The 17,638-nt window shown below is 49.2% G+C and overlaps 1 protein-coding gene across 7 annotated transcripts in view; it reads right to left on the bottom strand.

The window, feature by feature from the left end:
* GRIK4 (glutamate ionotropic receptor kainate type subunit 4) overlaps nucleotides 1–17,638 on the bottom strand; it is a 392,975-nt gene that overhangs the window by 148,831 nt on the left and 226,506 nt on the right. For 6 of the 7 annotated variants that reach the window (XM_088843015.1, XM_088843016.1, XM_088843019.1 and 3 more), the window contains 2 exons: nucleotides 7,129–7,307; nucleotides 2,434–2,487 (listed from right to left, as the gene is read on the bottom strand). In XM_088843015.1, coding sequence (XP_088699141.1) covers nucleotides 2,434–2,487; nucleotides 7,129–7,307 — 233 coding nt within the window. The remainder of the gene's footprint in view (nucleotides 1–2,433; nucleotides 2,488–7,128; nucleotides 7,308–17,638) is intronic. The other variant, XM_088843018.1, reaches the window with a different exon arrangement.

Raw genomic sequence — 17,638 nt, 5'->3', positions numbered from 1 at the left:
TGTCTCCTGCACTGCCATTAAGAATAAGGAACAGCATATTCACATACCTGGAGATTTGAGTCCCTTCTAACATATGGACTGCTCCAGCAATGGGTAAGCCAGTTCATTATTATTCATTTGATGTTACCTGCCTTATATCTTTTAAGAAGGTTACTTTCACAAACGGCTATAAATAGACAAATGAGTAATAATAAACTGGCACTCCAGGTATGTGGGCATGCTGTTCCTTATTCCCAAATGTTATTCTCTTTGTTTGTCTAGGAAAAAGTCTACTTGTCTTTCAGGATGTAGCTTAAAGACCCTTTCTTCTGTGAAGCATTTCCTACCTGCCCCGGGTAGAGCAAGTGGCCCCTGCTCTAGGGTCTAAGCATTTTGTGTCCACATCTCGTGGAATTTGCAACTTTGCAATATGACAGTTTGCAATAGGTTTTCGCTGGGCCAGCTTGGATTCTTATTTCCATTTTAATTTCTAATGCCTGACTCAGTGTCTGTTACATCAGAAGTATGTCTGGCTAGGGACTTCCCAGAATTTGCTGCCAATTCAGGGGACATGGGTTAGATCCCTGGTCCAGGAAAATTCCACAACTAAGCCCGTGTGCCACAACTACTGAAGCTCGAGTGCCCAAGAGCCCATCTCCTCACCACCAACTAGAGAAAGTCCCTGCAGGAACGAAGACCGAGCACACTTTAAAAAAACATTTTAAAAAGTATATCTGGATAAAGGGGCTACTTAAATGATTTGGATATCTTATGCATTTATAAAATAAATAAATAATAATTAAACCTCTTCTCTGAATGACTGTTTATAACAGCTCTACCTGTAATAGCCCCAAACTGGAAACAACTAAAATGTCTCTCCATAGGTGGATGATTAAGCAAACAGGTACATCCACAGCAAGAAATATGACTCAGCAAAAATAAAGGGTAAACTATTGATTCATGCAACAACTTCGATGGATCCTGAGGGAAATACACTGAGTGAAAAAAATTTAACCTCAAAGGTCATCTACTCACGATTCCATTTACATAAAAGTAGAAAAGTTAGGCAAAGCCACGGTTTTTCCAGTAGTCATGAACGGATGTGAGAGCTGGACCCTAAAGAAGGCAGAACACTGAAGAACTAATGCTTTCAAAATGTGGTTCTGGAGAAGACTCTGGAGAGTCCCTGGACCGCAAGGAGATCAAACCTGTCAAGTCTTAAAGGAAATCAACTCTGATTGTAGGCAAAAGGAAAAGGGGGCGGCAGAGGATGAGATGGTTAGACAGCATCACTGACTCAATGGACACGGGTTTGAGCCAACTCTGGGAGATAGTGACGGACAAGGGAAACTGGTGTGCTGTAGTCCATGGGGTCGCAAAGATCCAGACACAATTTAGCAACTGAACAACAACAACACAAAGGTTAGAAATAGAGAACAGATTAGCAGTTATTAGAGATTAGGACTGGCGGGAAGAAGGAACGTGGGTGTGACTATAAAGCAGTAGTGAGATCTTTGTGGTAATGAAATGGTTTTTTCCTAACTGTAATAGGAGTTACACACATCTACATATGTCTTAACTGACTTGATATTTTGATATCCTGGTTTTGATATTGTACTGTAATAACATAAGATATAGCCATTGCAGAAAACTGGGTTAAAGTCACATGGCACCCCTCTGCCATTATCTCTGTGACTTTCTGTGAATCTATAATTATCTCAAAATAAAAGGTTATAATGTTTTTAAACCTGTTCTCTGAGGTTCTTTCTACTGTCTAATTGACAGTGTGTATATTTCACAATGTTTCACATGTCTTAATGCTTTATGATTTCAAAATATACACAGATTAAATTACGTCATTTCAAAATGATAGCAATTCCATAATGTAGCTGTCCTTACACCCATTTTACAGACAAGGAAACCAAAGCTCAGTGCTTGTTTAAGGGGCACACAGCTGGTATGGGGCAAAACTAGAACTCCAACTTGACTCAATAAAATTTCTATAGGTCTGTCTTCTAGGCTGCAAAAGAAGGGAATTTGAAAAAAATGGCCTCTGAAAGTGTATCAGTTGTAACACCTTTTACCTAGGACAGGCGTAATTTTTGAGCTCTAGTGTTCCTAATTCTAAGACAGCCTGCATTAGGGTCTGGCAATGTAGGGACTGGACTGCCAGCCTGTAACTGAAACTATAGAGGAGATGCAACCATCAGAGGGGTCAGCTGGTGGCATCTGAGCAGAGGTATTAGATTCTTCTAAGCTAAGAACTATTAGGATAAGAGTCCCAGGGCTCCTGGGTTTCCATGTGTCTCAAATGCCCTGCTTCTCTGGCTGGCGTCTGCTCCGCTGTTCCTTTTCCCCTACTGCCCATCTCCAGGGCTTCATTCTGTCACACCCCACTGACCCTAATTAATGATACTCTCTATGCCAAAGAGGTGAGCTGTGAAAATGTCTTACCAGATTAGTGAAGATGTATGTGTAATAGGCTGACACCATCCCTAGTTCCGCTGCCTGCAAAGCGAAGAGAAGGAGATTAGAGTGGAAAATAAAAAACCCACTGGAAGTGCATGACTAGGGAGGGCTCCAAGTGTCTGCCCCTGGTCTGGCTCCCCACCGGCAGAGTAGAACATCTTGACTGATTGGTTCTTACACCACCCTCAACCTTGGAGGATGGAGCACGGAAACCCTGGCTTCTAGAGTAGGGTCTCTCTCCCTCCAGCCCACAGCCCCACCCCTGCAGTGACACTCATGGTAGCTGATATTCTCATGTGTACACATTCCCATGGATATAACTGGGGATTATGGAAACCAAAGTGACTTTCCGGGAAATGAAACAAATAACAAAGACTGTAAGAATTATGTCCACAACCATTAACAATACCAATGGCTAACACTTACTCACTGTTTAGTCCGCACCAAGCACCGGACAGCATCTGGCTTGGGTTCACCTGATGAGAAGCACTATTACTCGTCCACCAGCCCCCCTTTGACTGCTGAGGAAACTGAAGCACCAAAGGCTGTGTAGCTTGTCCAGAAGACCACGCATCTCATACATGGACAAGATGAAATTAAAGCCAGGCAGCCTAACACTCCCCTTGGAGAACTATGATATTGACGGAATTACTGACACACTTTTCTTAGGGGCCAAGGCATGGACAGGAAAGTGGTGGCTTGTAGGCAATTCCCAAATTAACTCCACCCTCGTCAGGGTGGGAGTGAGCATGCCTCATAGGCATATCCTTCAGTCTGCGGTAATGCTGGAAAGAGGTGACTCATTTGCAAGCTGCAGTCTCGTTAGTAGTGAGGAGCAAGTTGCTTGTGACGTGCCCTTGGCGACGGTGCACCAGGGAGTCTCAGGCCACGGTCGGGAGCTGATAGTTCAGATGGGCCTCCTTTTGTCTGATCTTTGCAGCATCATACTGCTCCTACTGCTAAGTCACAACAGTTGTGTCCGACTCTGTGCGACCCCATAGACGCCAGTCCACCAGGCTCCCCCGTCCCCGGAATTCTCCAGGCAAGAACATTGGAGTGGGTTGCCATTTCCTTCTCCAGTGCATGAAAGTGAAAAGTGAAAGTGAAGTCGCTCAGTCGTGTCCGACTCTTTGCGACCCCATGGACTCTAGCCTACCAGGCTCCTCCATCCATGGGATTTTCCAGGCAAGAGTACTGGAGTGGGTTGCCATTGCCATAAATACCTCTATCAGCAACCTTCCGTGCAGTGTGCCTGGCTTGGAGTGTGACAGGTGCTATAGAAGCTGACAAGGAGATCATGAAAATAATGAGCCCAGCTCTCCCCAGGGCCCGCATCCCTCCTGACAGTCAGTTAGATCTTCGTCATGTAGCCCGCAGCCCTGGGCCACTAGGAAACCACTTTTGTCATGACTGTTGAGGTGCATGGGGGTTGGGGGGTGGTAAACAAAGCCAGGGATGATTGCCTTCTCCCTTTATATCGTGTTTATCTCCCCAGGGATTCCAAAACTGTGTGAGCATTCTCACAGGGTCCTTGAAGGACAGGTTGGGGTAATTATTAGGTTGGTTGGCCGAAAAGTTCGTTCAGGTTTTCCAAGTTACAGAAAAACCCAGACAAACTTTTTGGCCAGCCCAATATATCACCACCATCCTTATAAGAAATTGAAGCAACTGGGGCAAGATTACAAGGGGTCATGATGGAGCTCAAGGCCTCTCCTTCCTCTCGGAAAGCTACAGTGACGCCTCCACTTTTGGGGAGGGGGGCATGGTGCTCACCTCCACCGCTTCACCCGCCCCTCAAATTATCCAGATAATAATGCCCTTGCCTTTCACCACTGCCTAGGCTGACAGGAGCCCCCTGGTTCTGGGGATGGGTTGGGGGCAGGGGGCTGAGAAAGGGCACCGGTGGATGGTTAAAACCCACTTTGTGAAATCTGCTGTCCTAAAGATAAAACACAAGAGATCCTTGGTTTTTAAGACCTGAATTCTGGGTAAACATGGAATTCGTTGCTGGAACAGCCGCTCAATAAAGTAGGGGATTACTCTGAAAATCCTCCTGAAATCAAGAGACGTGGAGTGCTGCCAAGCTCCGAGGCCAGGCTCATGAGTGCACAGCGAGACTCCCAGAAGCTCCGGGCGCCCTCTGATTGCACTACTTCCCACGCTGAGTCTATCTTCCCTCAAGGCCGGGTTGTAACCTCATGAAGGAGGAACCTGGAGCTTCAGGGAAGCATGCGGATTGAGTCCAGGATGGATACAATGTCAGCCTGCTGGGGCTTCTAGGAATTCAAATTGGGATGAGCTTTCTCAAAACCTCACTGCTCATTGATGAGTTTGGTTCCAAGGTTACATGGGCTGGGGCTGGTCGATGACCTCAGGAAAGCCTGCCGCTGGCCACCCAGCAGAATCATTTGCTAATAGTAGTCTTTACAAGGGAATTTCCTTCAAATGCACAGCCATAAAAAAGAAATTAAAAGCGTTTTTAATGAAAATACTCAGTACTGGCAAGGGTGCTATAAGACACCAATACGCCACTGGTGGGAGTGTAAATCCTTACAGACTTTCTAAAAAGGCAAGCTGGCAAATCATATCAAAATTCTTAAAAGCATGCATACCTTTAACTCAGTAATTCCACTCCTAGAAATTTATGCTCTGAAAATATTCATGAATGTGCATAAAGATTTATGTACAAAGACGTGCATTCCAGCATTATTTATTACAGCAAAGATTGAAAACAACCTGTATCTCCAACAATAAAGAGATGGTTAAATAAATTATAGTACATCCATATGATAAGAAATGATGCAGCCCTTAAAATATTTGTAGAAAAATATGTCATGATGTGAGAAAAAAATGCATGGCATATAATTAAGTGGAAAAAAAAAACAGTTCCAGAAGAGTATGTGCAAGGTGTAATAATTTTGGAAAAGGAAAAAAAAAATGTGTCTCTAAGGGCAGAAAGACTAGATATCAAAATTTCATAGTGGTTCTCTCTCGGTGATGGAATTGTGAATGATTTTTATTTTTTTCCTATGGGCTTTTCTGTACTTTCCGAGATTTCAACAATGAACTAGACATATTTTTTTAAAAGGGAGGGAGGCAACCACATATGCTGGGAGCCAGGAAATATTCCTGGGCAAGGGCTGACCCCAAAAGGCTTCCACCTGGGGGCTGTCCAGGCAGGAATCAGCTACTGCAGGGGAAACATACACTCTGATCTGCCCTTGGCAGGGGGACTGAGGGACATCTATCTTTCTCCCTATTCCTCAGTCCTCCCCACCCTCCTGAGAACTCCTCAGCCTGCATCACTCATACCATGAAACTTAAAGGAGCTCTTCCATCCTTGATGACTTCATTGATCACAGCTCCGGGCACAAGAGAAGGAAGAGAAAGAGGAAAATTGTGTGTTGGAGTGTGTGTCTGTGAGTTGGGTATACCCACACAGACAGACGTGGGTTTGGAGCTGCGGAAAATTACTATAGCAACAGGCTGAAGGGACGGCCCTCAGTACTCAGAGAAATTTCATTCAAATCTCTTATTAATTCTGAGACAAAACTAGCTGGGGTGGGGAGGTGAGGAGACAGCGAGGGAGGACGAGAGAATCATCCTGTGTCTACTGGGCTCCTTGCGGCCCTGCCGAGGTTAATGAGGAACCTCACTCCCCTAGTGGAAGATGGCAGGCTGCACTTAAATGTGCAATTAAAATGGCACTAGGGGAGGCCATGAGCCCAGAGAGGCTGGGGGAGCTGCCGGAGCCAGGCAGGGTCCACTCTGTCTGGGGTTGCTTGCTTAGCCCAGACACCAGCCCAGGACACAGTCCCAGTGGTCCCAAGGATGCCCAGATGATCAAAGCTGTTTGTCCAGCGTGGACCCCCAGGCCCTGACGTTTCTCCCTCTGTCTCCATGTGTGTCTGCACCTCTGTCTCTCTCTCTTGTATCGGCCTCACTCATAGAGCTCCAGTTTCCATGTGTACACATTGACTCAGGGGCTGGTCTCTGTGTCCCCGGGAAGGGGTGGGAGCAGTGGAGAAACGGACTGATTTCCTGTGAAGAGAACTGAGGCAGGCTCTGCGCTGCTCCTCACAGGGCTGGCCTTGGACAAAGCTGCTCATCTCTCAGACTCTCAGTTTCTTCCGCTGCCGGGGGATGCTATCATGTCCACCTCGTGTGGTCACGGAAAGGATTACATTGAAAAATGACACGGCAGCACTCGGTAAACGATAGAACACGTGTAAAGATTACACACAGGGCTGGTATTCAGTAATACACACGGATGAGACAGCCCTGGCTGTCAGAATATGGAGATGCCTCTACTCGGTTTGGCAAATAGCCTCAGCCCCCGAGTAGCCCACCCCACCACCCTTGCTCCTCCTAGGAACCCCTGGACCACAGAGCCCCTGGCAGATCTAGGTGTGGCCAGCGTCTCAGATGGTGGCTGCCCTGTTGCACCCAGAGTTAAACGTCTCTGTGATGTTGCATCATCCTACTTTTTCCTCTTAGCTTTCAGGAGCCGTTCACTGGAACTGAAGCACACTATTAGGGTCAGAGGTCCAAACAGGGCTCCTTCAACCTCGGCCCAGGGGGAACACCCAAGGCAAGAAGGGAGAGGAGTGTCAGCTCAGAGGCAGCGGGAGGGAGGGGGATGCTCAGCGCCCACCAGCACCCGCCCGGCCCAGCGCCCACCTTCAGGAGGATGGTGTGGGACATGGAGGCATTGGCGTGTATGATGATGGTGGCGGTCTTGTCGTCCCGGATCTCCTTGAGGAGCGGGGTGGGGTCCCTGGCGTCATCCAGCATCCGGACCGAAAGTGTGTCCTTGGAGATAAGGAACTGCCGGAGGAGCTTCTCTAGGTTTAAAAGGCCTGGAAGGGAAGAGAGGACAAAGCCCCTGAAGGTCCACGGTGCTGCCTCGGGAGACATGGGAGCCAAAGCCAGAAAACTCAGAAGGGAGGCAGGGTCCTGGGTCTGGCATCAAGTAGTTACGCTGGAGCATTGCACATGGTGAACCCTCATAAATGTTATATCCAGCTTTTATTTCCATGGTGGAGGTCAGGGAGCAGTTCCCTCCAGGTCACAAAGCCCAGAAAACAGATCTAGCAAAACGCTTTGAACTCCTCAGGGCACAGGGGCTGCTCTGAGACAAGGTATTGCTATGATTATGAAAGAACAGGTTTTGAACTGCACCCCAGCAGGCAATCGGGTGGGCCCAGAACAACTGCGGATCCTCAGCTAAGGACTCTGCCAGGCTCTTGCTATTTGCTGCCAAGCACGTGAGAGAAGGGATTCCAGATGGATGTCAGCAAGACACATGGGTCTTAAATGACATCTCTGAAAAGGCAGGCCAGGAGGAGGGTGTGTTCATGGGTGGGGGTCTCCTGGGAAGACAGGGGTCCCAATTCCAATGGAAAGAGATCTACAGGCATTTGCTCCCCAAAGCCAATCAATGACAAGAGTTAACATTCATTGAATTCTTATTGCGTTCCAGGTAATGGGCTAAACATTTTAACGGCTCATCTCGTTTAAGTCCTCCCAACATCATACAAAGCATTCCAATCCCATAGCACAGAGGCGAGCACGAGGCAGAAGAGGAAGAACTCTCCCAGACACTGTCACCACACGTGGTGGATGGTCTGGGGAGGGATGCTCTCTAACCAAAGAGCCCGATGCTCTGGTGTCTGCACTGGTTAAAGGAACAGTAAATGCAAGGAGGTCATGAATATGACCCCAGAGAAGCCTCTTTCCTGTGCAGGTCAAACCCCCTCCTGATCCTTGAGGACCAAAAGGTAAGATGAGGGGACATCTGAAGAGCACTGTAAGGACTTCCTTGGTGGTCCAGTGACTAGGATTCCACACTCCCAATGCAGGGGGCCCTGGTTCCCTCCCTGGTTGGAGAACTAGATCTTACTTGCTGCAGAAAAGGATTTGCAAGCTGCAACAAAAGGTCCTGCATGCTGCGACAAAGATCAGAGATCCCTAGTGCCATAGCGAAGACCCAGTACAGCCAAGTAAATCAATGTTAAAAAAAGAGAGAGAGAGAGAGAGCATCGTACCACCTTCCTCATTTTGTAGAGAAATGACAGGATGTGCCAAGGAAAAGAGCTGGGACCAGAATTCCCATTTCCTCGTCTTCATCCCATCCTCTTCCCAAGTCCAGACTTCCTCTTAGGATAAAACACACCAGGAGGAGCAGGCACAGAACCCAGGGAGACTTGGGTTCACGGGTCTCAGGACTCAGGGGCGAAAGCCTTGGTGTGCGTTGTGAACAAGGGAGAGGGAGCAGGGTGGAGGGAACTAGGGAGCAGGGTGGGCCTGGGGTGATGGAGACCGGAGCCCTGGAAGGTGGGGCCAATCCCTAACTCCCACCCCCACGCTGGGTCCTGAAATGGTGGTCCAAGGAACTAGGGGCTGCGGTAGAGCTGGAGAAGCCCCTGGAGGGCATGTCCTTCACAAAGAGGATTCAGAAATGCAGGCTGTGGAAAGCCCAGAGTCGAGTTGGTTTTTCCTTCCTTTCCAAACAGGCCTCAGCGGAGGCTCGTTAGACCCCCCTGCTGCTGTCTGTGTCCCTCATGGCTTCACAGCACCACCCTCCATCCAGGAGGGCACCGAAGCTGCCAGGGCTCTTCCTGCCAACTTTGATGCAGATCTGGATGCAAGTTCAGGGTCAACTGTCATTAGCTGTGTGACCTTGAGAACCATCTAACCTCTTCAAGCCTAAATCTTCATCTGTAAAATGGGCATAACAGGTGAGAACTCACTGAGATCCTACATTAAAGCAGGCTGGGAGCTGGCATGCACGGAATCAACATTGCTTCTCTTGTATCTCCTCGTTCCCATAAGAACACAAAGGTCAGGAATGGCAGCTTAGTGAGGCAGAAGAGGGAGGAAGGTACTTGTCTGTTCATCCAACACTCACTGTCCTAGTGCCAGGCACTGGGCTGACAAGACACCAGCAGAGAAGATGGGTCAGGTACAGACCCTGCCCTCCAGGGTCTCAGAGGCCAGGCACCTGTAGCCAAGTGTGTGCGTGCATGTTCAGTCGCTTAGTTGTGTCCAGCTCTTTGCAGTTCAACTCTACCCTATGGACCATGGCCCGCCAGGTTCCTCTGTCCATGGGATTCTCTAGGCAACAACACTGGAGTGGGTGGGCATGCCCTTCTTCAGGGGATCTTCCCGACCCAGGGATCGAACCCACATCTTTTATGTCTCCTGCATTGGCAGGTGGGTTCTTTATCACTAATGCCATCTTGGGAAGCCCAGCTAAGTGTATTCCGTTCGTTCCGTTCCGTTCCGTCGCTCAGTCGTGTCCGACTCTTTGCGACCCCGTGGACTGTAGCCTACCAGGCTTCTCCGTCCATGGGATTCTCCAGGCAAGAATACTGGAGTGGGTTACCGTTTCCTTCTCCAGGGGATCTTCCCAACCCAGGGATCGAACCCGGGTCTCCCGCATTGGAGGCAGATGCTTTAACCTCTGAGCCACCAGGGAAGCCCCAGCTAAGTGTATAGCAAAGTTAAAATCATATCCCCAGTATTGTGTATAAAATAGATAACAAGGACCTACAGTACAGCACAGGGAACTCTACTCAATACTCTATGATGACCTATATGGGAAAAGAATCTACAAAAAGAGTGAATATATGTATATGTATATCTGATCCACTTTGCTGTACCCATGAAACTAACACAACTTTGGAAATCAACTATATTCCAATATAAATTTTTTAAAAGCCCCAAATCGTATCCCTATTTTGCTTGGTGGAATAAAAATCTGGTTTTCTATGGGGCAGCTGCATTGCATCCTACACGTAAAATTCAGAGAATAGTCACATCTTCACAGAGATGTTGTGAAAAGCAAAATCACACTTGGACAAAGGTCTGAGCCCCTGATCAAAAGGACAAGGAGATCAGGGAGGCCACAGGACTGGAGCTGCTGGAGTCTTGGCCAGCTCCTTGGCTCAAGGAAAGATTTGTCCTCAGGACACGCTCTAGGGGAGCAGCTGGAGGTATGAGCAAGGGAGGGGTGGTGGGGGTGAACTCCCCACTGGGCCTAGAATGCAGCAGGGAGAACCTTTGGAGTTCGACTGGGAGAGAGGCCAAACTCCCTGGGATCCTTCAGATGGGCAATGAAACTCAGTGGGACGAGACGGAAGCCTGGGGAGTGACAGTACAATTACACTCAGCGTGGAGCAGCCTGGAAAAGGCAGCCCAGGGACCCTGCCTCCCTTGAAAGCTGGCAGGTGCACTGAGCTCCCAGGGAAAAGGTCCCCTAGGTGTCAGGAAATCGGGACCCTGCTCCCATCAATGCCCATGTGCCCCACCCCCGCTGCCCCTTGGGGGTGCTCTGCTGCCCTTTAAACAAGAAGCAGCATCTTATCCAACCCTGTTTGCCAGGAGGCAGGGGAGAAGGGTCCCTGGGGGGTCTGCCACCTCCCCCAGGATCTCCTAGGAGTCCCTCCCCTGCCCAGGCTGCACCGAGCTTGAAGTTGCAAGAAGAGCACAAGGTCAGCTGCCGTGAATCCCAGCTCCCGCACCACCAGGTTAGCTGGTGGGGGCCATTCCCTCTGCCCCCTGCCCCTCTGTGTACTCATCCATGAGATACAGGCAATGACTACCTTACAGGGGGAGTCAAATGAGCAGATCAGTGACTGTCACCTAGAAGGTGCCTCACCAAGCTGGTTTTCATCCACCCCTCCCCCACCCCTTCACATCCTAACTGTCCTTCACCCCGTCCCCTCCCCCTCAAAACCCTCTCTCCCATCTCCATCCCCCACCCTCCCCTTCTCTCTTCTTCCAACTCATTCAGGATTTATTATCCAATTCGCAGGATACAGCCCTTGGTTATAAACCATAAGAAACATTTGATAGCATATGCTTACGCATATATGCATATATTACAACTGATAACATGTAGTCTAATTATTTCACAGCATTGGGTAGGGATCCTATTTCAAACTCTGCAGCTCAGCCCCAGTGTGAGGCAGGGTGCACGGTGCTTGCTGATGGACTGAGCAGAGACCGTGAGAGGAGAGAGAGACTCCCTCCTAAGAAGTCAAGGGAGAAGCAGTGCCAGGTGGGAGCAGACACCACGCCACCTGAGGAGCCGCTGAAGGAAGGGGTGCCTGGCCCGAGGAAGAGGGCAGGGGCTGTCACAAGACAGACTTGCTCTGGACTTATAGTCAAGGACCACCCCCAGGAACAGTGAATGGATGGAAGTCGCAGGGGGCCACACTTAGTTCAATGTAAGGAAGAAGCTCTGCTGGAGCTCTCTAAAGAGGCAGTGGCCTACATCATGAGGGAGTGAGTTCCCCATGGCTGGAGGTAATCAAGACTGAAGCCCCATATGAAGATGGTTGTAGAGGGAATTAAATCAGTGGTTGGAAAGCTGAACTACAAAGATGGTGTCTTTCTAGCCCAGAGATTCTTTATGAATTAGAAAAATATCCTTTTTTTTTTTTATTCTAGGAAGTAGAAAACATCTGCAGAAGAGGAAGGGTGGTTTAGTTACATTAAGCATGTCAGGAGTTTTTCAGTGCAGTCTGGCATTTTCCAATTGTTGTTTACCTTACCTCTACATGTTTAATGGAACCAAGTGTGTTAGTCACTCAGTCATGTCTGACTCTTTGCAATTGCATAGACTGTAGCCTGCCAGGCTCCTCTGTCCATGGGATTCTCCAGGCAAGAATACTGGAGTGGGTAGCCATGCCCTCCTCCAGGAGATCTTCCCGACCCAGGGATGGAACCCGGGTCTCCTGCACTGCAAGCAGATTCTTTACCATCTGTGCCACTAGGAATTCCTTAACGGAACTAAGGTATTTGTCAAAAGCAGCTGCCACCAGAGGGGTTCAAAGCTGCTCTCTCCCCAGCTTCCCCTCCACCTCCACCCTGACCCCCTATCCTGCAGGAACCTTAGCCCACCAGCGGGTCTAGCTGCCAAGTCCAAGGCTGAGAGTGGGCCTGGGGAACCTATTAGTATCGCTCAGGATGTGATGGGATGGATCAATGTGAAAGCCAGCAGGCTGGCTATTCCAGGAAGAAGGAAGGAGGCTAGCTTCTGAGACTGGGAGGTGGGGCAGGCGGATGGACAGGTTGAGAAAGGCACAGCTGGGGTTGGACGGGGCTGCAGGACAAGGACACAAAGACCTAAGTGATGAGTCTGCTGGGGACACAGAGGATCCTTGTATCCAAAAATAGGAATAAGTAATCATTTCCCTCTCCACTGGCTGATTCCCTGGGCTTCAGGCTTTGATCCTGGAAAATGGTAACATTCCCAGCAGGTGAAAGTGTTAGTCTCTCAGTCGTGTCTGACTCTTTGTGACCCCATGAACTGTAGCCCATGTCCATCCTTGCTGTCAGAGAAGGGGGCATCTTCTCTGTCCATAGGATTCTCCAGCAAGAATACTGGAGTCAGTAGCCATTCCCTTCTGGTGAGTCCAGAGGATCTTCCCGACCCAGGGATCAAACCTGGGTCTCCTGCATTGCAGGCAGATTCTTTACAAGTTGAGCCACCAGGGAAGCCCATTCACACTTTGACTTGAAACTCTTGCGGCCGGCAGCCGATGTAACACCGGCTAGAGGATGGTGGTGAGGATGCAGTGAGATGATGAACTCCGCCCGGGGCACCTAAACCTGGTACTTGTCCATTCCCCTCCCCCTGACAGGGGCAGGTGCCTCAGCTGTGTTGTCTTCATGTCCTATTTTTCCAGAGCAGATTCTGATGGAGTAAGAGGGATGAGGGTCTGAGGCGTCCCGAGAGGAGCAGGGGCATGGAACAAGTACAAATGCTTGAGCAGTGGGCTTATTTTACCCACTTTTCAGTTCTGTCCCATCCCACGCCTAGACGTGGTCCGAAGAAAAGACAGAAAGGGCCAGACCACGGGGGTCAGAGGAGGAGACAGAGAGGGGATAGAGGGGCATATGGAGGCTTCTCACTCCCAGGAGGACCGTCTGCTGCCCTGCTTGGCCATCCAGGCTGCCCCCTTCTCTGACAGCAAGGATGGACATGGGAAAAACCTCACCCGGGGACTCCCCTCGGTTTCTCCAGGGTGTTGGTTTGATTGGGCTAGTTCATTGTTGTTTTGTTGCTATTGTTGTTGTTTTTTAATTGCCTTGGCTGCACTGCCCAGCATGTGGGATCTTAGTTCTCCGGTCAAGGATTGAACCCTGAGCCTCCTGCAGAGGATGGAAACGCAGAGTCTTAACCACTGGACCCTCAGGGAAATCCCTGTTTGTTTATTAATTGCTGGGACCCAGCAGGCATCTCTGAGCTGAGACCTGCTTTGGTTGTTTGCTAAGTTTCTTCACATACTGCAGATTTATCCCCACAATGGCCCAGGAAGCAGGTATCATCATTATTCCTGGGTAAAGACCAAACAGGTCAGCCCAGGTGGCTCAGCGGTAAAGAATCCACCTGCAATGCAGGAGCCGCAGGAGACAAGAGTTCGATCCCTGGGTCGGGAAGATCCTCTGGAGCGGGAAATGGCAACCCACTCCTGGAGCAGGAAATGGCAACCCACTCCAGTATTCTTGCCTGGAGAATCCCACGGACAGAGGAGCCTTGTGGGCTACAGTCCAGGGGGTCGCAAAGAGTCAGATACAACTGAACACGAATGCACTGCACACAGAGACTAAACACTGGAACAGGAGAGACGCAGGGCAGAGCTCAGAGCCCACAGGCCGAGCAGGGTCCAAACCCAGGTTTCTGATTGCAAGCTACAGAGGTGGTACATAAGTTGCAGAGGGTGTAGGGGCACAGAACTTGCAGCCACACAAAAAAAGGACATTAAAATTCTTAGAAACACCAAAGCAAGCATGAAAAACAAACAAAAAGATGATTTGAACTATGCATAGCAACACGAGGAAAATACATAGCATATTATGCTTGTGACCCTGATGAGTCAACCCAGAACATTCACTGGAAGGACTGATGCTGAAGCTGAAGCTCCAATACTTTGGCCACCTGATACAAAGGGCCAATTCATTGGAAAAGACCCTAACTCTGGGAAAGACTGAGGGCAGGAGGAGAGGAGGGCGACAGAGGATGAAATGATTGGATGGCATCACCGACTCACCAGACATGAGTTTGAGCAAATTCCGGGAGACAGTGAAGGACAGGGAAACCTGGTGTGTTACAGTCTATGGGATCTCAAAGAGTCGGACATGACTTAGCAACTGAACTGAACTGAATGAAGAGTTTCTGGGTCCAGCCTGAGAGTCTCAAAAGGTAACTCTGTGGCAGGGCTGGGTGATCTCACCAAAGGGGCCTCGGGGACCATGGTGGGGAACACCAACTTTCGTTGAAAGTCTCCTAACAGTAAACTCCCCCAGCCCTGTGGGGGTGACTGGGACAGCCACCCCCGGGTTCCTCACCTCGCCTCCCCGAAGCTCACTAGCACTAGGTACTTGCAGATGTTCTGATTTTTTTTCCCCATTAAAGAAAAATAATGCAATCCACAATATAACTGTACTTGGTCCAAAACCTGCTTATTAAAAATCTACTTTGGGGAAGAAGGAGCGTAAGCAGCGTGATTCCCCAGGGAATGATCTCTGTTATGCCCAATTTTGACGCTAGGAAAATAGAATTAGATTCCTGTTCCTAATTTGACTTGCAGTGTCTCTCGGCCCTGCATTAATAAGGGAGATGGAAGAGTGTCTCCTCCCAAGCTCTGAGTTGCGTTTCCCTTCAGTCCCTCATTTCTTCACTCTTTGATTAGATTTTTAATCCTCTTTGCCCTTGAACTTCTGCTCTGCCCCACTTTCCTTCTGCCTCTGGTAGGCGGGGCCAGTCACTCAGCAGCCTCCAGAGAGGAGTTCTTCTCCTCGGAGCAGAGGCGGCACTGTGTGGTTGATGAGTCCCGCCTGGGCTGAGGGCCGGCCTTGCCAGCACCTGAGCAGACTCATCCTCTCCAGGATTACTGTCTGTGCTCAGCCATCTCGCACCCACTCAAGGGAGGAAGGGGCTGCACTGTTCCAGGGAGATCTCTGCCCTGCCAAGGACACTGTGCCTGCCCTGCAGAGCCCACCCTGAGCCCTCCTGAGCCTGGTGCAGCCCAGGAGGGTGGGAGGGGCCAGAGAGGAAGAAGCCCCAGCTCAGATTTGTCATGTACCAGCTGTGTGACCTTAAGTCAAATCACTTAGCAGCTCCCAGACTCTTTGCTCAGTTCGAAATGACTGAGAAAGAGGGAGGTAAAGTGGGGAAACATAAGTGAAAGTGCTTTGCAATCTGCAAGGAACTGTTTGAATGTCAGAGAATGTCAATTCCAATGGAAAGAGCCCTGGGCTAGGAGGCAACCATATCTAGCATAGTGCTCGGCACACGGCAGGTGCTTAACCAACATCTGAGCAACTCACATCCCAAAACCCGGTAAGAGTTGAAGCAGAGGAAACAGGGCTCAGCTTTAAAGCAAGAGGGACTGTGGCTAGACACAAGAAAGAACTTCCTGTCAGGTTGCTGAGACACTGTAACCCAGGACGGACAAAGGCTGCAGAGCAACCTTTGCCTGGCCATATTTACAGCCTATCCTGTCCTTCAGCATCCCCACTGGATGCATGGGGTGAGCCAGTCCAGTCCTGCCTGAGTGGGCTGGTGGCAGAAATTCCCTGGGGAGAATCTCTGATTCTATCAAACCTTTCAGTGGTGTAAACATGCCACATGAGGAAGGCCACCTGGTGGAACGCAATGTACCCCAACTGCGTTCCATCAAATGCTAGCATCCTGTGTGGGCTTTCAGATCAGCATCCTTTTGGGGGCATATGATCAAACCTATTTGGAAGATGCTGAGGTAAATAGTTGTTTTGGCCACAGGACAACTCAGAGTGCCCATGGTAATGTGTGCTGAAATTCTCCATGAGGGAGAGATAGAATGAAGTGTTATCTAAACATTTCTCTCTCTTTTGGGGGCTACAAAATGCTTCATCCACAAAACCTTATCATCTAAAGCAATGCTGTCCAATAGAACTTTTTCTGAGGATGGAAATGTTCTCTAACTGCACTGTTCACACATGGTTTTTGAGCACTTGAAGTGTGACTAGAGAGACTAAGAAACTGGACTTTAAATTGTATTGAATTTTAAAGTGGGACATTCCAACATTTCCAAAACCACCGGGTTGTTGAATAATTAAAGCATAAAAAAAAAAACATGCATAGGGACTTCCCTGGTGGTCTAGTGGCTAAGAACTCACCTTCCAATGCAGGGGATGCAAGTTTGATCCCTAGCTGGGAAACTAAGATCTTACAAGCTGTGGGGCAACTAAGCCAGTGCTGCAACTACTGAGCCTGCCCACCACAACTACAGAGAAGCCCATGAACCGCAACTAGATAGCCTCCATGCCACAACTGAGACCTGCCACCGCCAAATAAAACCAAGAATATATATTTGAAAAGCATGCATAGTTGGGACTCAGTTACTTTGTTCCTTGGGTAGCACTGAGCAAGTACTCATTTTGTATTAAATAACGAATGTACAAGCGGAGGTAGTGAGGCGCAAAGGTCCCTTGAGAAATGGGTCTGGTCTTTGGCAGGGGCGGGCTTCTGTTCTCAGATGCTGTGGCATTCCAGGTTGGAGGAGGGACTTACCACACTGAGCAGATCTGAGAAACTGTAGAGGGCCGAACAGAGATGGTGCACCGTTGCCCGTGAAGCCCACCCAGACCCGCACAGTAAAACCTGCACAGGACACAGATGCTGGGGGCTTGCACTCTGGGCCCCGGTGGGAGCCAGTGGCCAGCACCTGCCTGACTGCATGTGGGTGCACAGCTGTCACGGGGAGCACACAGATGCACAGATTTGCTGGAATGTGCTGGCTTAAATTAGCTAAATCTCCTAAACACTAAATTTATGTCGCAAATTGAGAGTCAGAGAAAACACATTTCTAAAACCTGCATTTGTAAGAGAAAAAAAAAAAACCTTTACCAGGAATTGACCTTGAACCTTGTTCCATCAGCCAAACCCGATCTCCAAGGAAAGAAGCTCTTCAACCCATCAAATACAAATGCATCCAATTTTATATTTTCCCCCTCTCTCTCTCTTTTTGTAGCTCCTTAACAATGAGGCTGAAAATGTGGGAATTGCATTTGCAGATGCAGAAAGTCTTGGCGGTTGGCCAGTCTCCCTGTAAACGAGCTCGCCGCTGTTCGACCCACGCCCGGGGAGTTTCTGACAAAGGGGGCCCCTGGACTGCTCTCTCACATACACACACAC

The sequence above is a fragment of the Moschus berezovskii genome, chromosome 14, assembly GCF_049115385.1.
Source record: "Moschus berezovskii isolate FMDL1 chromosome 14, NW_MosBer_1.0, whole genome shotgun sequence".
Lineage (NCBI taxonomy): Eukaryota > Metazoa > Chordata > Mammalia > Artiodactyla > Moschidae > Moschus > Moschus berezovskii.
The sequence above is the reverse complement of the archived record's forward strand: the minus strand, read 5'-3'. Positions and strand labels throughout refer to the sequence as shown.